The sequence below is a fragment of the Pipistrellus hanaki genome, assembly GCF_964339955.1.
Source record: "Pipistrellus hanaki genome assembly, chromosome: 5".
NCBI classification, from domain to species: domain Eukaryota; kingdom Metazoa; phylum Chordata; class Mammalia; order Chiroptera; family Vespertilionidae; genus Pipistrellus; species Pipistrellus hanaki.
Genome location: NC_140507.1, coordinates 19126804 through 19150976, shown reverse-complemented (window position 1 = coordinate 19150976; position 24173 = coordinate 19126804). Strand labels below are relative to the sequence as shown.

Genomic DNA, 24173 nt, shown 5'->3' with positions numbered 1-24173 from the left:
GCAGCTGTGTGCCCTTGAGTGAGAAACTTAACCTCTCTGTGCTTCAGGGTCCTCATGTGTAAAATAGGGATAATACCCTCTGTCTCCCCAGGTCACTGTGTCGATGAACTAAGACCTAGTCTAGGATCTGATACACTTTAGGTACTCAATAAATGTTAGTGGATTGGATGATTGGGTAAATATCTGACCAATGGCAGGAGTGGGTAACAAATGTTGAGCCTCTGCTATGTCCCTGGCCCCGTGTTAAATGTTTTCCATGCACCATCTCCCTGAATTCCTCATAAGGGAACTAAGATTCTTTTATTTATTTATTTTTTATTGATTTCAGAGAGGAAGGGAGAGGGAGAGAGAGATAGAAACATCAATGATGAGAGAGAATCATTGACTGACTGCCTCCTGCACGCCCCCTCCTGAGGATGGAGCCCACAATCCAGGCATGTGCCCTTGACAGGAATTGAACCCAGGACCCTTCAGTCCGCAGGCTGACACTCACTGAGCCAAACCAGGTAGGGCAGGGAAGTAAGATCCTTATTCCCATTTTCCAGATGCAGAAGTGGCAGTGCAGGGACGTTAAGCAATGTGGGCAAGGTCACACAGCCAAAAAGAGGAGGCACTGGGACGCTGGGACCCACAACGGACTGACTGTTCGTGCCCAGCTGAGGAAAGAGAGGCCCAGAGAGGGGAGGTTACTTGCCCAAGGTCACGCAGGAGACGGTGACGGAGGCCTCCAGACCTCCCAGGATTTCCATCGCGGACACCCCCACCTTACGCGCGCTTGGCCCCCTCCAATCGTAGTTCTGCGCGAGGGGACGCGCATCCCCCCATCCCTACCCCTGCGCCGCCTGTCCATTTGGGTGTCTTTGCGGGCGCAGCCGTGCACCCCTCCCCAGCCTCCGGCCCTGCGTAAGGAGAGACCGGCGTTCGCAGCTCCGCTCGGCGCCCCGCACCCGCAGCCGACAGACGGCAGCGCCTGCGCTCGGCCCCCGAAGCCGGTGCAGGAGCCGCGGGGCGAAGGCGCGGCGCTGGCCGGCGGCGCAGCTCCCGTTCCGCCGCTCGCTCCCTGCGCGCTGCGCTGAAGGGAAGACCAGCCGGGAAGCCCCGGCAGCCTGCCCTCCAAGATGAAGAAGCTCCAGGAAGCTCAACTGCGAAAGGTAGGGCTCCAGAGCGGGCTGGGGGCGCCCCTGAGAGGGGAGTGCGGAGGCCCGCCCCCAGCGAGGCCCGGGAAGGCAGGGGGAGGGGGAGCGCCAGGACCCAGTTCTGAGCTCTGGGGAAGGCCGGGCCGAGTGGGATTGCAGGGAGGGGCGGGTCACGGCCTGGGCCACCCCATACCACCCCACCCCGGCTGAGGGTCGGGAGGTAGTGTGTTTAGGCCTGGGGTTCATTGGGCCAGGTCCTGGGAACAGGTGTCTGCAGCTCAGGAGGTGGGAAGTAGGGCCAGGCACCCACCCCTCTCCAATCCCCCTAATCTCCCCTCCCCCTTGGGATGATGGCGGGGCTAGGGGTGAGGGTGGGTAGAATTGCTGAGCACCAGCCTTGAGCTGGACTAATTCCGTGGGGGAGGAGGGGTCGGTGCCGACATGGGCCTGGTCCTCCCCTGTGCACTCTAAGCTGAAGCAGCCTCTGCCATCCAGCCCCTGCCCCTGCCTGCCAGGGGCCCTCCACCTGCTTCCTCCCCACCGCCCCACTGCCTTCCTTCCCCAGGCAGCTTAGTGTCCCTGCCCTCAGCAGGGCAGAAGGAGGCAAAGGCAAGGAGTGAGGAACTTGGACACCCAAGGGATGTGGGGGTGAGAGCTGACATGCGAGAGGCGGCGGCCAAACCTATGTGTTCCTGGGCCCTAGGCCCGGCCCTCGGCCCCTCCCCACCGTGTCCTGTGGGGCTGGACCTCCCAGCCAAGTGGCCCCGGCCTGGGGAGGGAGAGTATTGGCCATGTTTTCTGGCTTTGGCTAAACACTCCCAGTCCCAGCCAAGGAGTCAGGACTCCAGGGCACTGTTTCTGCAGCTGTCCCTTACCCTGTGGCTTTGGGCATGTTCTCTAACCTGGACCATTGTCTGTCCATCCCCCGCGTCAGCACCAAAGCAGGACCTGTCATGGGTGCTGGTGGATGCGAGACAGTTGTCCATCGGGGCTGGCGTTATTGACCACTCTCCTCCTCCAAGGCTCTCCCCTATTTATTTAAGCTCTCGCCCTGGGTCAGCCGCGTGGGACCGCGGTGATAAGTGGGTCCTTTTTCCTCCTGACATGAGTAGCTTCTCTGGGCCATTTGGACGGTCTCTTGGGGCTTGAGTTCTGCCTGGTTATTTTCTCCTCTCTTCCCTTTCCTCCCCTCCCCACAGCAATCCCTCCCCTCATTGCTGTGGCCACACATTATGTAAATAGCTATGTTTTGCGAAGCCTTATCTCCTGTAATCCCCCAACCATTCTGGGAGCCACGGCTTATGATCCCCACTTTATTGCCAGGGAAACCGAGGCAGAGAGGGGTGTCGCTTACTGCTTTCCTGAAGGTGGGCTGAGCAGCCTAGAGCAGGGGCGGGGCCCTCTAGCCTCAGGGTCCCCTCCCTTGGTCTGAAGGGGAAGGGGGCAGGGAGGCAGGAAATGCCAGGTTATCCGTCAAGGAGCAACAGTGTTCAGAAATGAGCACTGGGCTGAGCATCAGGGATCTGGGTCCTGGTCTTGCTCTGCCCTTAACTTGCTGTTTGACCTTGGGCTCCTCCCTCTTCCTCCTCCCTGAAACTCATCTGCACACGGATGACGCGGGTTCGGGATTCCTAGCTCCTCTCATCCTGAAAAAGGTATGAGAGCCTTGGCTTAGGCGGTCCTACCTCTCCCAGCCCCTGGCGCTGCTGGTGACCTATATCTGCGAGTCCCTAAAGGAAGAGGTGTAGGTCTGCCAAACTCAGGTGTGTTCCTTCTGGCTCTGGGTGGGGAGTGGAGGGGAGGGGTAATCCGGAGTGGGAGCCTCACTCACACTCAGCGGAAGTGTGAACTGACTCATTAAGCTTCCAGTCCTGCCCCATTGATGCCGTTGCTTCCCACTGTCTCCGAACTGGTTCCGTCCTCTGTTCCAGCCCCTGGGATTCACTCCATGGTGGGATTGGCGGCTCCTCCAGCGATGGAGGACCCCATTCCCTGCCCCTGGAGCAGAAACAGGCTTCCTCTGATTGGGGGAAGAGAGGGATTGAGAGCTGGTAGCATCCAGCTCTTGGAACTCTTGTCACCATGGAAACAGAGAGCCGGGCCGCTCTGTGAACATAGAAAGGGCAGCAGCTTCTCAGAAGGGATCAGAGGAACCTCATTATCGGGCCTTCCTGCCAGCTGGCCGGGATGGGGTTGGGGGGCTCTCAGGGTGACAGGCCTGCCTCACCACTCAGTATCCGTCCGCCCGTGTCACCTGGCATTATCCCATCCCTCCTGGAGCTTACCTCCGAGGGCATCGTTGTTCCGGAGGGCTGACGCTCACCCCGCTGGTGAGGGAAAAGGCATCAGGGGGAAGGGGCAGTTTTCAGATAGGTCTGAGAGCTGCTGCTACCCTAACCCGAGCCCAGGTCACAGCTGAAGACCCACCTGGCATATATTTCAACCCTGGGAGCCCATTTTCTTCAAAAGCAGCTTTTCGTGTTCTTCATGATTGTCACCATCACCCATAATCACACCAGGCTGTCCCGGTCACCACTACCCTTCCTCAGGCAGGATCACCCCATGCTCCTCACTATCACTGAGAATCACCCTAACACAGTTACCCCATTTTGCCACCTGAGCCTATTGCACCAACCCTGCCACCACAGCCAGTCACATCCAGTCCCTGACACTTGCACTCTTCATCCCAGCAGTGCTCATGTGACAACTCCCCAGCGAAGCCTCCTCTGTCGCCAGCTGATTTGTGTGTAGACACCTGCTTGGCCCGGTGGCAGGAAGGGCGATGTTAGGGGAAAACACAACCCTGATTAGTAGCTCTTTCCTGAGCCCCTGCGTGTGACTCTGGCCTGGTCCTGGACCACTGCAGGTGTCTCCAGCGAAGAATCTTGCCTCACTCATCAGAGCCACAGACTATGAGGTAGAGATTGTCTAGACCTGTATTTCCCAAGTCTATCATGGCAGGCCGGCTCCTTGAAACCCTTTTCTTAAGTAGGATTGGGAAATACTGTCTATTCCAGCCCCTATTTGGAGAGTCACAGTGCCTATTGGTCCATTAAAGGATCTGACAAGCTGTGTTAACCCAGCTTTCCCACGTCCTTTGAATCAAGGATCATTTGTTCCACTGACTACCAGGGGATGTGTTTTTGGGAAACACTCGCCTATCGAATCTCCCCAGTGTCCAGATGGGAAACTGAGGCCCAGGAGACTCGTCCCTAAAGTCACCGTGAATTGGCACAGACCCGGGACTGGAATTGTGGTCTCCTGACTCCCAGCCCCGTGGCATCACTGCTTCCCCACAACCATTCCTCAGTGGGAAGCAGGGGCTTCTTTCGCTCTGAAAACCATGGATGTCTTTCATCATTGGCCTTCTCTGCAGCTCCATCTCTTTCCGCCATAAGGTGAGACTTTCAGAGGCAAGCAGGAAAGGTAGGATTGCCCCTTTCTCCTAGCCCATTCCTGGAGCCACGTATGGAAGCTGCTCTCTGGGTTTTCGGAGGCCATCCTGGTATCTTTGGGCTTAATTCCAGGCCCTAAGCCCAGGCAGTCCATGGACGTGCTAACTCACATCCCTTGGGGCCAGGATTCCAAGCAGCTGATCCATCTCCTAGCCTCGGCCTGAAGGGAGAATGCTGGTGGACTTCCCGCCCTCCTTGAATCACTCGGGGGCCCTCAGGGACAGCTAGCCTCCATTCCCTCTGTATACATCTGCCCTCCTGTGACAGGAAGATTATGACTTCTGAGACAGATCGGGGCCTAAATAGCGACTTCCTGCTGGTGAACTAAAATCCACAGTCCTCTGTAGGCCCTGTGCGCATAAATCTACTCCCTTCCTCAGGGGAGCTCAGGGTCCCTCCGAGCCCTCTCCTTTCTATGCTCAGTGTTCCCAGTTCCTTCCTCTTGTCCTCAAGTAACCGCTTTTCCTGAGCAACCTCCAGTCTGGCCACCCACCCTTTGGACAGGCTCCAAACTCCCTGTGTCTTTCTAAAATATGGTGCCCAGAATGGAGCAGCTGAACTTCAGCCCTGTGTGTGAAGACCTGGGCTTGGACTGCAGGAAGCTCTCCCACTCCCCACCCTTGTAAAAACCTCAGGCATGGCAGGACTCCTCTTTGACCTTCAGTTTTCCCCGTCTTTGAAATGGAGCTTAGATGAATACTTTGCTCACAGGGTTGTTTTGAGAATGAAATCAAGTAATGGGAGTAAAATGTTTATTGCATAATCATAGTACGTGCTCAATGCACGGCGACTGTGGTAAGATCACCATAATTATCATCATTGTTGTCATCTTCAAAATAGGACCATCCTTTGATTTGACCTCTGTGGTAGCCAAACGAAGATCAAGGTGGTTTTCTTAGTGCCCGAGCAACCTTGCTGGTCTCATAAGTTTGCAGTCACTGGAAACCTCGAGGGGCTCCTGCTTATGGGCCACGTTAGCCCAGATGAGAGGAATTGATCATCTGAACCTGTGGTCAGCAAACTCATTAGTCAACGGAGCCAAATATCAGCAGTACGACGACTGAAATTTCTTTTGAGAGCCGAAAACCAACTTCTGTGCATGGACCACGAAGTTTCAATCGCACTGCACATGGTATTTTGTGGAAGAGCCACACTCAAGGGGCCAAAGATCCGCATGTGGCTCGAGGGCCGCAGTTTGCTGACCACTGATCTGAACCAACAGAATGTCTTTCTTGGAGCCCTATTCAAGTCTATATCCTTGTATTGGTTGGTGGTCACAGTTCCATCCTAGCCTCACCTTGCTCTTTCACCCTTTTGGTTTCTCTTATTGGCAGCCCGTCACTCCAGACCTGCTGATGACCCCCAGTGACCAGGGTGATGTAGACCTGGATGTGGACTTTGCCGCAGACCGGGGGAACTGGACAGGCAAACTGGACTTCCTGCTGTCCTGCATTGGCTACTGTGTGGGTCTGGGGAACGTCTGGCGTTTCCCCTATCGAGCCTACACCAACGGAGGAGGTACGGGCTGAGGTCTGCCTGAGGGGCGGCCGAGTGATGGGTCAAGGCTCTGGGTGGACTGAGGTTTGAAGTGGCCTTAGCTACTGTCCCCTATTGGACCTTGAGCAGAATTAGCTGGATGTGGTTTTATAGCAACCTGGGACTGGAAAGAGGGAGTCACCTGCCTTGTCCCTTTCATCACCCAGGCCCCTCTTCCCTCTCTCTCATGGGTGTGACCCAGTAAGCCCTAAGCCTTGGCATCTCCTGGGCCCTGAGTGATGGGCGGAGGGCTGCCTCTGCTTCATGAGGAAGAGCTGTATCTGCCTGTCAGTGATCACTGCACTCCCAATATCCCCCTCCCCCCCACACACCTCCTCCAGATCCTTACTCTACCAATAATTCCCGCTCGTGAATCCTCTCTTCCTCTCCTGGTTCCTTGCATTCTGACTGCGAGCACAGAGTCTCTCCATCTTAAACAAATTATCTGTGGTCCCTCCTTCTCCATCAAGTGACTGTTCTACATCTTATTACAATAGCTGGGGTTGAGCACTCACCATCTGTCAGCCCCAGGCTTGATGCTCTCCATGGCCTGTCTCATTCAACCCTGACAACAGCCTCCTGGGTGGGCACCTTTGTCCCGATGAGGAAGTCTGGGCTTGGAGAGGCCAGTTCCTTGCCCAAGGTCACACAGTGCCGACCCAACATCCCACCCAGGACTACCTTCTGCAGAGCCGGTGCATGCCCACCAGCAATCCATATCTCCTCCCATCTCTACCAAACCTGTTAAAGAAGCTCATATTGTCAGGGCGACGGAAATCCAAATAAATGTACACGAAGCAACGACAGATGAATGATATCACTGGGAAGGGGAGGTCTGGAGCTGGGCCCTGAAGCTCCAGGAACTTCATAATATCCCCAGTTCTCTCTACACACCCCTCCCCCCCCTAATCCCCCGGTTCCCGACTCTTTTTCCCTCTGTATGCTGGCCTCATTTTCCCCTGGGACAGGCTTTCTCCTTGCAGTTGGGTGGCCAGAGACAACTCTGGAATGACTTCCTCCTCAGAAGTGCCATCCGATGAATCTATATGTAATTGCAGAGAAGGTCTCTAATTGGCCGGGCTTGGGATATGTGCCCGTGAGGAGGTGGGCAGGGGTTGGCTGCTGCCACTGGCAGCCCCTCCAGAGCCATCTGGTGGTGGGACGTTCTCTAAGGAGTTAGCTGCCAAAATGTGAAGAAAGGGGGCGGGGGGGCATGGGACCACAGGTGGCAGCCACGAGCACCTGAGGTGGCTAAGTGGGAGTGTGGGGGCCCGGTAGATGGGAGGCTTGATTTCGGCGCTGAGGAGTTTGCCCTTTCTTCAGCAGGAAGTCACTTGTTTATTCACGCATTTGTTCGTTCAGTGTCTGCTCTGAGCCCAGCCCGGGTTTAGGCACCGGGGCTGTAGAGGTGAGTGAATCTCTGTCCACCCCTTGGCCCTCAGTGATGGATGGAAGACAGTCCCAAGCCACAGGAGAAGCGTTCCCTGAGGTCACAGGTGGTGTCCACAGGTCAGGGGTGGGGCGGGGCTGGAGCTGGGCTTTAGGGGAGCTGACCCCCTGCGGCCCTGCCCCCACCCCTCCCCGCAGGTGCCTTCCTCGTGCCCTACTTCCTCATGCTGGCCATCTGCGGCATCCCTCTCTTCTTCCTCGAGCTCTCTCTGGGCCAGTTCTCCAGCCTGGGACCCCTGGCCGTCTGGAAAATCAGCCCCCTTTTCAAAGGTGAGGCCGCAGGGGTCCCCGGAGTGGTCTGGGCCTGGGGGAGGCCAGGTGATTGCCCCCTACCCTTTAACCTCCAGAAAGGGAGGGCTTCTGAGGGGAAGCACAGCCGGCCCCAAGGAGGGCACAGCCTGAGGGCAGCCCCTGTCACCACGCCAGGTGCCGGCGCGGCCATGCTGCTCATTGTGGGCCTGGTGGCCATCTACTACAACATGATCATCGCCTACGTCCTCTTCTACCTCTTCGCCTCCCTCACCAGCGACCTGCCCTGGCAGCACTGTGGCAACTGGTGGAACACAGACCTCTGCCTTGAGCACAGAGGCTCCAAGGATGGCAACGGGGCCCTGCCCCTCAACCTCACCAGCACCGTCAGCCCCAGCGAGGAGTACTGGAGGTCTGGGGGGGCCCACACGCTAGGGGCTCGGGGAGGGGAAATGAGCCTGAGTCCTCAAGGGGCCCAGTGTTCACTTCAAAGATGCTAGTATTTGGTGGACTCTGCATTCTAATCCCAGCTGTTCACCTGACCAGCCATGTGACCTTAAACAATTTATTTGGCTTCTGATGCTTTATCATATATATATATATATACATATATATATATATATATATATATATATATATATATATATATGCTGATTTTTTATAGAGAGGAAGGGAGAAGGATAGAGAGCTAGAAACAACGATGAGAGAGAAACATCGACCAGCTGCCTCCTGCACACCCCCTACTGGGGATGTGCCCGCAACCAGTGTACATACCCTTGACCAGAATCAAACCTGGGACCCTTCAGTCCGCAGAACGATGCTCTATCCACTGAGCCAAACCAGTTTTGGCATGATTCTTTATATTTTAAAAAAAATACGTGTGTATATATATTTTATTGATTTCAGAGAGGAAGGGAGAGGGAGAGACAGAAACATCAATAATGAGAGAAAATCATTGATTGGCTGCCTCCTGCACACTCCCTACTGGGGATCAAGCTGGCAATCCAGGCGTGTGTCCTTGACCAGAAATCAAACCCAGGACCCTTCAGTCCCACAGGCCAACGCTCTATCCACTGGCTAGGGCCTGATGCTGTAGCTTTAAAGTGGGCATGATAATAGTATTTCAGAGGGTTGCCGCGAGGAGTAAAGGAAGGAAGGAAAGCATATAAATTTTGCCATCCAGTCTGGTGGGTAGCAAGTGCTCAGTAAATGCTAGCTGATAATACTGATGATGGTGAAGGTACTGGCAGAGATAGTAACCTCTTGGGGCCTTAGTTTCTGCTTCTGTAAAAGGTTTGGGATGAAAATAGTCCCTCCTCCATAGGATGTCATCCATTGGCTGACCAGAGAACACAGACCAGGTACCCCAGCCCTTCATCTGCCAAGGGCTGCTCTTAGGACCCTTCCCCCAGATGGACCCCATGTCTTGAAATATTTTGGTCTCCAGCCTACATTTATTATGCCGCTCCCCCGTTTGTCCGTGCCAAGTCCATCCAGAGCGTGTGCCCCTGCTGAGGAGTATGTCTGGCCAGTGGGAAAGGCGAAGCTTGGGTCTGCAGCTTAAAACCAAAGTGTGGCGTGGGGACCGGGCAGCTGCCGGGGTTTCCATGGAAGCACCGGGACCCACTGCGTCAGGGGGTGTGCAGGCAGAAAGCAGATAGCACTCCCCCAAGACTTTAGCAAAGGGAGCTCAGTGGAGGGAGGTGACAGTGTGAGGGGATCCATACGGAATGGCGTGGCACTAGGAACTAGCAAGGGGGTCAGCCATAATCCCACTGAGCCAAGGAGCAAGCAGAGGGACCCAGGGAACTGGAGCCAGGGAGATCCGGGGCCTTGGAGGAAAGACTGCCCAACCAGAGCTTACTATGGAAGAAGGCAGTCACAGCCAGGCCTTCTGATGCATGTGTGTGTGTGCATGTATGTGTAAGCATGTGCACACGCATGTGTGCAAATACCCTAACCCCTCACTCCTCCTGCCCTCCAGTCTCCTGCTGTGGCCTCCCATAAGCCAAATCCAAATGGAAATCAAAGGGGATGGGCAGCCTGGGCGATGTGGTCTGTAGAGGCAGCCTCCAGGTGCAGAGCTGTCTGAGGACAGGCCCAATCAAGCAGAAGCTAGCCAGGATCACCTCGCCGGCTGGCCACGGCTTTCCTCCATGTTAATGGAGCGTGACCAGCGGACACTCAGACCTTCGTCTCCCACAGCCGCTACGTTCTCCACATCCAAGGCAGCCAGGGCATCGGCAGCCCCGGGGGGATCCGCTGGAACCTCTGCCTCTGCCTGCTGCTCGCCTGGGTCATCGTGTTCCTCTGTATCCTCAAGGGTGTGAAGTCCTCAGGCAAGGTGAGGCCCCAGGGGCTGGGAGGGGGCAGGGCTCCCGGGAGGAGGCAGGGCATGGACTGAACCTAAGAGGGTGAGGGGAAGGGGAAGGGCATGGAGCTGGGGAAGATGTGGAGGTGAGGACAGGCAGTGGCTAGGCTGGTTGGCTAGACTAGGAACTTGCCAAGGGCAGGACCCATGTGTTATTCAGGTTTGTGTCCTGACCCGGTGCTGGCACTCTGAAGAGGCTCCGCACGTGTTTCTTGAAAGCTCTGAGGGTGGCTGTGACTCAGAGCCCTTTGAGAGGCAAGTGGCCAGAACCCAGTTGTCACAGTTGGAAAATGCAGAGTGTGTGCTTCAGGCATGACTGGGTCTAGGAGGCAAGTGGAGGGGACATCCGGGCCCCTGGGCCGCGTAAGTTCCGAGAAATCATTTGGTCGGGCCCTGCCCAAGCATTAGGGGTGAGTTAATAAAGTGTTTGACCAAACAGAGCAGGCTCATTTGAAGTTGGTAATTTTGTATGGCCCTTGGATGATGTTGTAAGTAGCCACGTGGGCCTCGGCAGAAAAGAGTTCTAGAGATTCAATGAATGTTATTAGGACTGTGGTTCTCCCGTCTCTCAGCCGTGTTCTCAGGCTTCATTCTTTATGCGGTTGCTCAGCAGCTCTGGGCTACCCTTTACATGCTTAGTGAAGGGTTCTCCCTTCCCCCATTTGCAGAATCCTACAAGTGAGTCTTACTGGGTGAGCTGATTGCCATACCCATCCCTGAACCAGTCACTGTGGCCAGGAGGGTGTAGTGCTGGGCCTGGATCACCTGCCCGCCCCAGGAGCCAGGAATGGAGTCAGCCCCAGCTGGGGAGAGTCAGGGGGCTGTCATCTGACGAAGCCACAGGTGTCCACTTTAGGCTGTGAAGGGCAAGAAGGCCATAACGCTGTCTTGAAGGACTTGGAAACCCAAATGGTTTACTTAATCATTTATAAATCAGAACTGTCCCTCTGCAAAGTACTCAGAAGTGATGTCCGTTTGGAAGAGAACCATTAACAGAAAGACTAGGAAGCCAGAGCAGAAAGCCTTTAGACAGAGAGGAGAGGTCATCGTGGTGCGAGCCAAGACCACGGGGAGCCTGGGACTCGACGGTGTCTGCTGAGGGCAGAGGCAGGGCCGCGGGGAGTCTGGGAGTGTCCAGTCTGATGGTCATGCTGGCCGATGACCACATGGGGTGGGTTTGCTGGGGGGAGAGGGCAGGAGGCTCTTCTGACCTTCAGGGGAGGGGTGATGGTGGCCTGGACCGGGCCACAGTGGAGCCGGAGTGGGTGGATGGATTTGGGACAGCCTTGGGAAGCAATGACAGGACTTTGCTGAGGGGATCGGTGTGAGGAGGGAGGGGGGAAGGAAGAGAGAAAAAGAGGGAGGAAGGGAGGGAGAGAGGGAGAGAGGGAGGGAGAGAAGGGAAGGGAAAAGTAGCATCATAGGTTGATGGCTGTTTCCCATCTTGGGAGTAGGATGGGGCTTTCTAGAAGAGGAGCAGGGCAGAGTAAGTCACCCTGCCCTCCATTCCTACTTGCCACCTTGCAGGTGGTGTATTTCACGGCCACGTTCCCCTACCTCATTCTGGTCATGCTGCTGATCCGCGGAGTCACTCTCCCTGGGGCCTGGAAGGGCATCAAGTTCTATCTCACCCCCCAGTTCCACTACCTGCTGTCTTCCAAGGTGAGGCCGTTGAGACTGGGGTGTGCAGGGAGGGGCCAGGCCTGACCTGGGAAGTGGAAATAGGGGTCCCTGGAAAAGAGAGTGGGCACGGGGTAGGAATCCCTCACGTGGTCAGCTTCCAGGACCAGGCACTGTGCTCAGTCCTGTCTTCTTCATTTATTGTTTGTGACAATTCTATGAAGTAGACATTATTCTCCCATTTCACAGGTGAAAAAAACTGAGGCCTGAAAGAGTCAGTGATCAGCTTATGGTTACATAGGGAGTGACAAAGCTGGGCTTCTAACCTAGATTTGAAGCCTTGGAGGAAAGGCTGGGATTCCTCCAGCCTGGGCTAGATCTGTTTGATTCCAAACCCCATGGAGGGCATTAGTAATATTAGTCAATGATGGCTATCATTTCTTACTTATTGACAAATGACTGTGCCTAAACATGCTTGCAGCACTTTGCATAATGTAGTCATTCAGTCCTCATCACCAGCCTACTCCCATTCCCTTATTGCAGAGGGACCTGAGGCCCAGAGAGGTGATGTGTCTTTCCCACGCTATACAGCCAGAGAGTGGCAGAGCTGGGGTCCAAACCCAGGTCCCTCTGACTCCAGGAAGGAAGTTTGAAGGTTACACGGGCTTGTTGTCCATGTGAATTTGCTGAAAATTTTATGAGAACAAACTTGGAGATTGCCTTCTAGATCCCGGGTGGGGAAACTGAGGCCCTGAGAGGCACAGATGAATGTGAGAGGCACAGTCTGAGTGGTGAAGCTGGGTTTGCTCCCAGCCCAAATCACTTGTGAGCCAGGCCCTTCCTCATGCCATCCCTGGACCTATTGGCTGGCTCTCTCCCCACCTCCTTCCTCCTGTTTCAGTGGCCCTCTGACACCTCGGTGTGCCAGCTGCTTCTCTTTGTCCTCCATCTGCACCCTTCTCGCCACAGGTGTGGATCGAAGCTGCCCTTCAGATCTTCTACTCCCTGGGGGTGGGCTTCGGGGGCCTCCTCACCTTTGCCTCCTACAACACGTTTCACCAGAACATCTATCGGTCAGTGCCGCCTCCCGGGCCCCAGGGCCGGAGCTGGGAGGAGAGGGGCGGGGCGGGGCGGGGCGGTGTGGACCAGGGAGGGCTTCTCCGGGTGAGGTTCACCCCGCCCACGCCTGGACTTCTGGCAGAGACACCTTCATCGTCACTCTGGGCAACGCCATCACCAGCATCCTGGCTGGCTTCGCCATCTTCTCCGTGCTGGGCTACATGTCTCAGGAGCTGGACGTGCCTGTGGGCCAAGTTGCCAAAGCAGGTGGGTGGGCTGCCCGGGCTTGGTAGGCAAGGGTGTGTGTTAGGCACAGCTGGGTGGAAAGGGAGCCTGTGTGTGGACCAGCAAGGCTGTGGATGGGCATGCTGAGAGTGTATACACACATGCACGCAAGTACGCACAGATGAACGTGTCTCGGCTGGTCTCTGGGTGGCCATGTACAAGTGAGTGTGCATTAGCCTGTGTTCGGACATGAAGGAATGTCTGTATGAGACTGTCTTGTATTTGTCACATGAGTAACTCCCTTTGCTTGTCCAAATGAGTCATATTCTGACTTGAGATGTCTGTGTGCAGGTGAATCGATGTTGTGAGGGATCTTGGGAATCCGTGTCTTGTGCCACGAGACATGTTTAAGCATGTGTGTTATTGGGATTGTTTGTGCAAATGGTTGTGTACATAAGTGTACTCAAACGAGGTATTACTAATTTACTCATTATTCATGACTAATTCATTTGTTTTATCAACTTATGTTTACTGAGCACTGACATGTGCTGGCATGTGTCCTAGGAGTTAGTAAGGTGTCACAAGTGTACAGTTAGTGGACATCTTTGGGTTTGCTCAGGTGGGTGTAAGCGACCATGAGTGTGTGAGTGTGGATGTGGGGGCCTGCCACGTGCCCCAGGCTGCTGACCCCGTGTGCCCTTGGCCCAGGCCCCGGCCTGGCCTTTGTCGTCTACCCGCAGGCCATGACCATGCTGCCTCTGTCGCCCTTCTGGTCCTTTCTCTTCTTCTTCATGCTGCTGACTCTCGGTTTGGACAGTCAGGTGAGCCTTGTCCATTCCAATAGGTGCCTCCTGGCACGTGCGCTGTGTGTATCTGTGTGTGCGTGAGATGTGTGACAGTGTGTGATCTGTGTGTGTCTGTGATGCCTGTGGGTGTGATGTGTGTCTGTGTCTCTCTGTGATGTGTGTGATGTTTGTGTGTGTCTGTGTATCTGTGTGTCTGAGTGTCTGTCTATGTGTAATGTGTCTGGAGTGTGATATATGTGTGTGTCTGTGTGGTGTATGTCTGTATCTGTGTGAGCGTATATGTGTGTGGTGGAGACAGAACTCTGAAATCCCCTTTCCTTCCCCCAGTTTGCCTTTCTGGAGACCATTGTGACAGCTGTGACGGATGAGTTTCCCTACTACCTGCGACCCAAGAAGGTCGTGTTCTCAGGGCTCATCTGTGTGGCCATGTACCTGATGGGGCTGGTCCTCACCACGGACGTGAGTGGCTGTGGGGGCCAGTGGCTGGTGGGCGAGGCTGGGAGGACATCTCTGGCTATGTCTGTGGCCCAGCTGGGCACTCCCTGAACCACCCACTTTCTTGACCTCTCTGGGAGGAACCTAGAGCACCCCAGACCCTCTCTCCCAAGGGGCACCTTGGCCTATGACCCAGAGTCTTGGCTTTGGAGTCTGAAAGACCCGGTTCGAGCCTCCCTCCTGCACTTGTTGAGTAAGCTCAGGACAAGTGGCTTCACCTCCCTGAGTCTGTTTTCCCATCAGTTGAACGGGGGCCTGCATCTAAGGCTGCTGTCAGACTCAAATAGGCATGGCGGGCGGACAGGGGTTTGCTGACATCAGCTGGCTCTCCCCCCTCACCACGCTCCCCTCCCCAGCCTGGCTGCTTCCTGCCTAGAGAAGGGGCTGCAGCAGGGAGCCTGGCCATGGTGAGGGGACCCCAGAGTGTGACTTGTATTCCAGGGGGGCATGTACTGGCTGGTCCTTCTAGACGATTACAGCGCCAGCTTCGGGCTCATGGTGGTGGTGATTACCACATGCCTCGCTGTCACCCGGGTATATGGTGAGAGGGGCTGGGAGAGGCGGAGTTGAGGCTCCCCCTGTGGGAGATGGGAGTCCCCCCAGCAATTAGGTCCCTGTTCCCAAAGGCCAGGGTGTTGGGTGGGGGCCATTGGGTGGAGGAGGGGCTGCTGGCACTTGTGGGGCCTATGGGAGGGACCTGTGGGTGAGACCTGTGGGAGGGACCTGTGTGTGGGGCCTATGGGAGTGACCTGTGGGTGGAGCCTATGGGAGGGACCTGTGTGTGGGGCCTATGGGAGTGACCTGTGGGTGGGGCCTATGGGAGGGACCTGTGTGTGGGGCCTCTGTGTGTGGGGCCTATGGGAGGGACCTGTGGGTGGGGCCTATGGGAGTCACCTGTGGTTGGGACCTGCTCCTCTCCTCCCAGGCATCCAGAGGTTCTGCCGGGACATCCATATGATGCTGGGCTTCAAGCCAGGCATCTACTTCAGGGCCTGCTGGCTGTTCCTGACCCCGGCCACCCTCCTGGTAACTGGGGTGGGTGGGAGGGCTGCTGGCTGGGGCCCAGGGCCGAGAGCAGGGTCCCTCTGGGCATTCAGTCTGGTAGAGCTGAGTGGTGGGCTGGGCACCAGGATCAGGCCTACTCCCCTCCCCCTGGATGTCCCCAGCCTTTGTGTCTGTGCTGGGCCTCGTCCTCAGTTTGGTTGGCAAAATGAATGCAGCTTTCTCAGGCCTCTGGGTCTTAGGGCTGGGCCTTGAGGCTCTCCTTTCTCAGCTTTGGGGTGGGAGCAGGTCAGGGATAGACCATCCCAGAAATTAGGGTTCTTCAGAGCTGGGCTGTCTCAGGCCTGGCCATTGGGTGAGCTTGAGCAGAGCTAGTTCCCGGCTCCAGAACAAAGACGGACGATCACGGTTTCTGGCACCACTTAGGACTGGGCTACCTCAGACACTGGGTGTGCTGGGCTGTCTCAGGCCTTGGGATGCCCCTGGGCTGGGCTTCCTCTGGCCTTAAGGTAGCTCCGCCCTGGGCTGGCCTAAGCCCTGGGGCCAGAAGGCGCACTGTGATGCTGGGAGCCCCCTCCCTGCAGGCCCTGCTGGTGTACAGCATCGTCAAGTACCAGCCCTCAGAGTACGGCACCTACCGCTTCCCTGCCTGGGCGGAGCTGCTGGGCATCCTGATGGGCCTGCTGTCCTGCCTCCTGATCCCAGCCGGCATGCTGGTGGCTGTGCTTCGAGAGGAGGGCTCGCTCTGGGAGGTGAGTCGGCCGCAACCTTGCCTGCCCCCAGCCTCCCTGATCTGTGGCCGGGCCCTGGCTCACCTGCTAACACAGAAAAGATTCACACCAATACCTTCTCCGGGGCTTTGCAGGCTTCTTTTAAGCGGGCTTCTTTTAAGAGCAGCTGTTCTAACCTGGACCCTGAGCTATGAATCAGCTCAAACCTATCTGGGCTGAGGTAGGCTTGCAGTTCTGCCCCGTGGCCCCTCTTATCTCTCAGGGACTCTGGGGGCTATAATCCAGAGACAACCAATGTCAGCCAACGACTGCTTGTCTTGTGGAGAGGACAAGAGGCTTGCCCCACCATGAGTCAGGCAGGGTCAGGATTTGAACTCTGGTCACCAGCCCAGAGCTTCCCTATGGGACTCGGGGCAGAAGGCAACATTGAAGGACCCTGGGTGGGGATGAGAAGGGGCTGTCTCCCTCCTCCTGTGTCCAGGAGCCATGCAGTGGGGCTTCTGGGAAAGGGATGATGGCGGGAGCCCTCCTCATGGCCAGGGCTTAGTGGAGAGACCCCTGGGGATCTCAGAAGAGGGGATTAGTGATCCTTTGCGGGTGCGTGGGCTTGCTGGGACGCTGTGTGGTCACGGAGAGATCCTGTCCCTCTCTGAGCCTCAGGGTGCCCTCTATACTGAGCCTTTCACCTCTGAGGCCATGGGTGTGGAGTCCTCTGGTGGCAAGAGGCTGTCATAGGGACCGGAGCTGAATGAGCCTCTAGGCCAGCAGAGAGAGCCAGGGACCCCACCTCTTACCCCCATCAGAGAAGTGTGGATCCAGCTAGCACTGCCTCGTGAGAGCCAGTTGTGAAATATTCGAGAATATCGTTAGCCGCTTGTCAAGCCATTGATAGCCCGAGGACACTGGTGGAGATATTTGCACCACTGAACCTGGCTACCCGTCAGGCCTCCTGTGCCCTTCACCCTCCTCCGCAGCCTGCTACCAGCACACCTCTCCCCACTCCCCACACAGCTGCACTGCCCCTCCGCTGTCCGCAGAGGGCTCAGAGTCCTTTCCTGGCAGAAGTGGGTTGTGGCCACTCTGCCCAGACCACAGGGGTCCTGGAGTCCAGCTGCTGTGTGACTGGGGGCAAACCCCTTGCCTTCTCTGAACCTCGGGAGCCCCACTCGTGCTACTGCAGAAAACACGGCTTCTTGCTTGAGAGCCAGGGTGTCTGTGAAGGGAAGGAGGAGGGGGGGGTGGTGCTCAGGTGAAGGGCTCCAGTCCCCCGAAGGTTGTGGTTCCCAAGCCTTGCCCTGCTGCCCCAGCTGCTCACAGCTGGTTGAAGAGACATGTCTTGGGGATGGGGTGGGGGTGGGGACACTGCAGAGGAGTCATTGTGCAGCTCCAGAGTGGGACCTTCAGAGACCAGGGCTTCTGGCCCTGACAGACGCCTGGCTAACTTGACAAGGTGGTCAGTATGGAGAGGGGAGAGCGTCCCAGGGAGAAAAACAATTAGTGCAAAGGCCCAGAGGCAGGAGGGACTGGCATGTTTGGGGACAGCAAGGAGGTCAGTGTGACTGGATCAGAGAGGGTGGAGGGAGAGTGGCAGGAGCTGAGTCGGGGAGGAAGACCGGGGCCGGGACATGGAGGCCGTGATGAGCACTTAGGATTTCATTCCAAGTGAGGTGCCCGGCCAGGGACAGGTTTCTGCGCAGCGGGGTGACATGCTCTCCGTAGGTTTTAATAAGGGTCGCCATGTTTGAGTGCAGAGCCGTGCTGGGCCCTGGGCTAAGGGCACGGCACACATTCTCACCCCCGAACCCGCACCCCCTGGGCTCCTCTTACTGCCCGTTGTCTTTCCTCCTCGGAGAGTCTGGGGCCCCTTCTCCTGGCAGGGCGGGGACTTCAGAAATGTGGTTTGAGGAAGAAGGAACCTAGAACATACAGGCCTACTCATCCTCTCAGTCAGCCTCCTCCTTCCATGGAAATGGGGCCTCGGAGAGGGAAAGGTCAGACGTCAGAGTCCGAATGCGGCCGAAGGTCCGATACTTGGAAGGTCAGAGCCAATCCCTGCCTCAGTTCTCCAAGTTTACGGCTCTTTCCCCAAAGCTGCCAGCTCCTTAGGACTGAGCATTTGAGGGAAAGGGACCCAGCATGGGCTCCTGTATTGGCCTGACCCCATTCCCAGCACCCTGCACAGCAACCCCAACGTGGCATCACGAGTCCCAGTTACAGATGAGGAAACAGAGCTTACATTCTGTGCCCAAACTCCACCCAGCCCGAGCGTGGCTGGCAGAGCAAGAGTCTCATCCAGGCGTGTGACTCAGTCCTCAGGGCGGGTAACAGTACCCCCATCCCCGGGCTGTTGCAAGGACTAACCCAGGTGATGTGGAAGGTCTTTGGGTGCCGGGTGCCGGGTGCCAGGCCCCAGGAAGCACTGCTCGAGTTCGGGCTGTTTCCACCGCTGTCTCTACTCTGCTGCAGAGGCTCCAGCAGGCCAGCCGGCCCACCATGGACTGGGGCCCATCACTGGAGGAGAACCGGACGGGCATGTACGTGGCCACGCTGCCAGGTAGCCAGTCGCCCAAGCCGCTGATGGTGCACATGCGCAAGTACGGGGGCATCACCAGCTTTGAGAACACTGCCATCGAGGTGGACCGAGAGATCGCCGAGGAGGAGGAGTCCATGATGTGAGGCAGGAAGCAGGTGGACAGGAGGTCCCGCCCCAGGGCAAAGGCAGCTGCAACCCCTGGGGTTCTGGGAGGCCTGAGGCTGTGGGAGGTTGCCATGGTGATGCCAGTCCTCAATGCAAGTCCTTCTTTGTGGTCTCTGCCTCTCCCGAAACCTCTATCTACCCCCTACACACACACACACACACACACACACACACACACACACTCCAGGCTGAGAATGATCTAGCTTGGCCCTCACTTCACAGATGGATAAACCGAGGCCAGGGAGGAGGACTTGCCTGGGGTCTCATGGCAGGGGGGACGACTGAACCCCAGGCCTCCTGACCAGCCAGCTCCCCTTCTCTTGTGGTAGCTGGCACTACCCTCTCGTCTGTGTCCAGAGCACAGGCCCCTCCCTTGTCTCAGGAAGCCTGGCCCAAGCCTCCCACAGACAGAATCTTGAGCAGGCAGACACTCAGGGTGTCTCCAGGCCCACCGGGCCCCGGGCATCGAGGGTTAACAAGTCGAGTGGGAGAGAAGGATCCCTCCTGGTTCCTGAGTGTGCGCAGGTCAGGTTTCTTGGAGGGTGGGCAAGCTGGGAAGAGAGAGGAAGAGGAAGGCAGGATGGGGGAGGCCTCTGGGCAAGGGGCTGACCCTGCCAGTGTGGAGATCAGCGTGTAGCCTCTTCCTCCTGCCCCGGGCCCAGGAGGGGGCTGACTGCCTGGGGCGGAGACCAAGGGCTGAGGAGCAGGAAGAGTGGCAGGAGGAGAAGGTACTAGGTAACAACAAATCCAAGTAAGGGTGAGGGATATTGGGGAGGGGACACGGGGTGGGCAGGGGATTGGCATGGTCTGTGTGTGCTTCAGAAAGAATGTTGTTCTGGGTCAGTGTGCATTGTGGCGAGAGGGGACAGGGTGGAGGGGAGAGGCCTGTGGAGGATGGGCAAGAGGGGCTGGTGGCCCATGCAGCAAGCGTGATGGGGGTCACCAGAGCTTGAGGATGGAGATAGCAGAAGGCAGTGGACACTTCAAGCCTGGGGCCAGAAGCCTTGGTATCTTCAATGCCCAGGCACGGAGGGGCTGCCTGGTCCCTCCTTCCCTGAGAGAGGAGGGTGGGGGTGAAAATGCCTGAGCAGGTCTCCTGCACATGGCGGTCTCCCCACCAGTGGGGCTATGCCTGCCCCCGCGCCCGTCTCTCTCCTGGTGTCTCCCCAACCCACCTGTGTTCTGTTGGTTACTTGTCAATAAAACCCAATGAGGTCACCCTCCTTACCCTGTCTCCTTACTGCAGAGAGCCAGGAGGTGGGCAGCAGCTCAGATAAGGAGACTGAGACTCAGCGGCCTCCTGTCCCGGCTCTCCTGGCTTCTCTCCTGACACGCCGTTTCTCTCTGGCAGTGGTGGGTGGGTGGGGCTGAAGGAGGAGGGTGAAGAAGATGAGGAAAGCCCCAGGAGACCACTTGGTCCCCCATTATACATACGAACAAGCCCAGGCCCTCCGAGAGGAAGAGACCCGGTCAGGGTTACTCAGCTGAGGCCGCAGAGCTGGGGCCAACCAGGGCCTGCAGCATGCCCTCTCCCTGCCGCTGTTTGGCCTTCCCTGCAGGGGCGGCTGAAGCTGGGAGACCAGGGTTGGGAGGAGCCAAGAGTTTCCCAGGCTGGAAGAATGTCCTGGTTCTCCCTACCCCCTCCTGGCGGGACCTGCCATATAAAAGAGCCCAGAGCCTTTCAAATGCGAGGTGTTCCCAGGTGTTCACAAAGACTTTGATTGGGGGTGGAAAGGAAGGGCCTGCATGCTGCATATTTCGGATATTAATAAATTTCCCCTAACAAAGGGCCAGGCCCCCCTCCCACTCCTCTTTGTTCGGGGCTTTAGGTGGGGGAAGAGAGGTGGGCTTGCTAATTTGCAGAGGGTGTAAGAATGGACTTCACAATCCAGGGGGCTTCTTCTCACACTTAGGGGGTAGGCTCTGGCCTTGCTGACAGAGACCCTGGTGCCGACCCTGAGAGTGACCCTGACCCTGACCCTGACCCTGTCCCTGTTTCTGGCCCTTCCCACCAGCTCTCAGACAGACTCTAGGCCCCATGGCCTTGCTTGTACTCCTCACATAGATATTTATTAGGAGTCAGGAACCAGAAGATCCTAGAAGTCCAGGCTTCTCCCTGGATTCTGAGCTTCAATTGGAGGAGCCTAGGCACCTGGACCACTCCCAGCTTCGCCTCTCCCTGCCTCATCTCCCTGCCTGCTTCCTCCTGCCTCCCTTCCCCCTGCTTCCTACCCTGTGCTGGGCCTGTGGTTCCTGGACTGCCCTGCCTGGCCCAGTCCTCCAGCTGTCCTGCTTTTCCCATTTCCGCTGCTCCCAGACAGCCTGGCCTTCCGCACCACCCTTCCCGCCCTCTGCCGCCCACAGTCTCCCCGCCGCGCCCGTCCCAGGCCTCAGTGGGAGCTGACTAGGGACCAGGGACCCTCAGCTAGAGGACTCCATGACAGCATAGTGGGCACCTGAAAGTTAACACAGCCCTGTGGGGAGTGGAAGCTCAGCCAGGAATCCCGGACTGTCCTGACAACAATGAAACCCAGTGCCTTCAGGGCCCGGCGTGGAGCCCAGGGGAGCAAGGCTAGGTGTGAGCAGAAGAATACGTGGCAGCTGACTGTTAGTATTGATTGGAGAGGCAAGAGGGAGCGGTGGGGACTGTGGTGAGCTAGTGAAGGATGCCTGCCTCTCTTCAGAGAGAGTTACCCTCAGAAGAGTGGGCCCAGGTTGGAAGCTATCAAGGCTTTTAAGGAGGAGTTGGATGTCTGAAGTTTTATGAGAAATTTCCCATTTTTAAACATGAGCGACGGATTCAGAAGATGTGCAGAGGCATGGCTCAGTCAGGGCCTCCTGCCGCCTTAGGGGGACCATCAGCCAGAGGGGCGGGGCTTGCCCCAGGGCTCCCCACTCCATTCAGTGCTCTGGTCTCCTCAGCTCATCTCTGTGATCATAGCCCCTTGACCTTGAGAGGCTGGTGGGGGCCCTGCGAGGCAGCCTCTGGGCCTGTTGGGTGTGGTGGAGGGTGCCCTGGGCCCTTCATTCCTGTTCTGGGACTCGTCAGAGGATGCAGAGAAGGTGTGCTAGAATGCACTGAAATCTGTCATCACTTCCAACCCAGGATCTGAGAGCAAACACGGGGGGAGGGGAAAGAGGGGAAGAGAACCTTATCATGAGGGCCTGCTGCATTCCCAAGGTCAAGTGAGGGTCAACAGACAAAACCAGGGGTCACAAGGGTTAGTGTTTGATCCTCAATAGGCTCTGCCCCAGGTGTTCCTCCCGCTGGCCCGGCCAAGTTCATCCTTGCAGGCCTAGGCTCTTAATCCAGTGTCTTCCCCATCCACCCCTGGGAATCCTACCGTTCTTGTAGGTCTTGAGTCCTTTCCCCTCCATTCCCACCAGTTGTGAACATGGACCTCTAGAGTCTTGGGCTGGGGGCAGGGGGAGCGGGCTGGCTCAGTCCTACCTCTGATGAGCCCGGACAGCCCAGCCAGCCTACATGGGCCGCTGGGACTCACCACCTTCTGAGACAACCCATTTTCTTTCCGGGCAGTTAAGGCCTTATCCCGCTCCTTGGACCCCACAGGGCTTAGGGGCAGGGAGCGCAGGCAGCTCAGCCATCCTCCCGGCTTCATTCCCTGCTCTGCCCCTCCCTGCCTGTGCGCCCTTGGGGACCCACAATGCCAGTTCACAGCTTTGCACAAAGCCGCATCACGCTGAGAGCAGCTTAGTGGCGGTGGCTCTAGAGACAGCCAGCAAGGAGTTAAGATGTTCCCAGTCCCTCCGAATTCCACGTGACCCCGGGCTGCTGAGCCTTCAGGTCTGCGGTGGACGCTCTGCTCCAGACTCATTTTTTGCTGGTGGCTCATGGAAAATTTGGCTCCCTGAGCTTCAGGCCACTCCCCCTGGGGCTGGGGCTGGGGCTGAGGCCTCGCTGACGCCGGCCCTGCCCTGGGAGGGCGTCCACAGCCACCCCCTCCCCCCCCCCCCGCTTCCTTCAGCACCCCCTTGCTCATCTCCGCCTGACCCTCTCCCTCAGCACCGAGCAGCAGCCTGACCCCTCTGGCCTCCTCCCAACACCCTCTCCAAGATTCCTTTTCTTTGGGGGAAAGGATGCCTTTTCCTGGGAAAGTCCAGAGCATCTCTGAGCTGAGCTGCAACCCTTCGAGAGTGGTCGCAGGTAGGTGCCGAGGCCACCTTGGACATCGCTGGTCAGAGCCCGTCAGGGATCCACTGCTCAAAAAGTGATCAGGGAAAAACACGGCAGGCAGCAACCCTCCAGGTGGGTTTCTCAGGAGCCTGCTGGCCCTTGTTTAGATAAAGAAGCTGTCCTAGCCCATTGTGCTCAGTGGTTAGAGTGGCAACCCTTGGACTGAAGGTTTTGAGGGTTCCATTCTGGCTGAGGGTACTTACCTCAGTTGCATGCTTGATCCCTGGCTCCTATGGGGAGCGTGCGGGAGGCAGCCAGTCGATGTATCTCTCTCACATCAATGTTTCTCTCCCTGTGTCTCTTCCCCTCCCTTCCACTTTCTCTAAAAATCAATGGGGAAAAAATATATATATCTTCGGGTGAGGATTAACAGCAACAATAAAAAATAAAAAAAAATAAAAGAAAGAAAGAAACTGAGGCCCATCCCCTGCCTCCAGCCAGCCAGCAGAAGGAGAGCAGGAGTGGTGTTGCTTTGAGCCAGAAACAGCCAAGATAGAGGCCCAGGGCTCGCCGGCACCTTTCAGGTCCATGACAAGGAGCCTTGGAAGTGGGTCCTCAGTGTGTCCATCTGCAATGAATGGGTTGGACCGAAAAAGTGTGCCCCCTAGAGGTACCTGGGGGAAGAGCGTGGACTGAAGGGAGCCACCTACCCAATCCAGCCTTCCGCTACCCACCACCACGGAGGGCTGCAGGGGGAGCAGAGCCCCTTCTCTGAAGCTGGGCTCAGGGATTGGCTCCTCTTGCCAGATGGAGTTCACGGTCAGGGGCCCTTTGGTTTCTCCAGGGAGCCTGGACGCCCTGCCAAACCAGGAGGAGATGGCAGTGGGACAGAAATGAAACCCTCTGGGCCCCACGCGTTCCTTTGACTTTGACTCTGCTGACCCAAGGTCAAGGTCTCAGCTATGGGGCTTTGGGGTGGCTCGGGAGTCAGAGGCAGGGGAGGGGCCTATGGTCAATATTGACCTAGTTGAGTCAGGAGAGCGCCATGGGGAAGCGGGAAGGCTGGGGTGGGGCTTGCCGATAACTGGATCTCCCAGCTCCAGGGTGACTGTGGGAACTGGGGAAGGGGGTGCTTAGAATTCCCAAGCAGGGTGCTTACTAAAACTACAGCTGCCTGGAGCCCTGCCCAGCCGTAACATAGCCTAC

General features: G+C 57.0%; 1 protein-coding gene across 1 annotated transcript; it reads left to right on the top strand.

The window, feature by feature from the left end:
* Positions 1-973: 973 nt before the first annotated feature.
* SLC6A7 (solute carrier family 6 member 7) lies at positions 974-20050 on the top strand. The gene is made up of 14 exons (XM_084883914.1): positions 974-1151; positions 5926-6109; positions 7715-7846; positions 8003-8237; positions 10031-10169; positions 11724-11858; positions 12786-12889; positions 13018-13142; positions 13809-13921; positions 14234-14365; positions 14843-14942; positions 15327-15427; positions 15988-16155; positions 18601-20050. The coding sequence occupies exons 1-14, from the start codon at positions 1119-1121 to the stop codon at positions 18808-18810; spliced, it is 1911 nt and encodes a 636-aa protein (XP_084740040.1). The 5' UTR covers positions 974-1118; the 3' UTR covers positions 18811-20050.
* The last annotated feature ends 4123 nt before the right edge of the window (positions 20051-24173 follow it).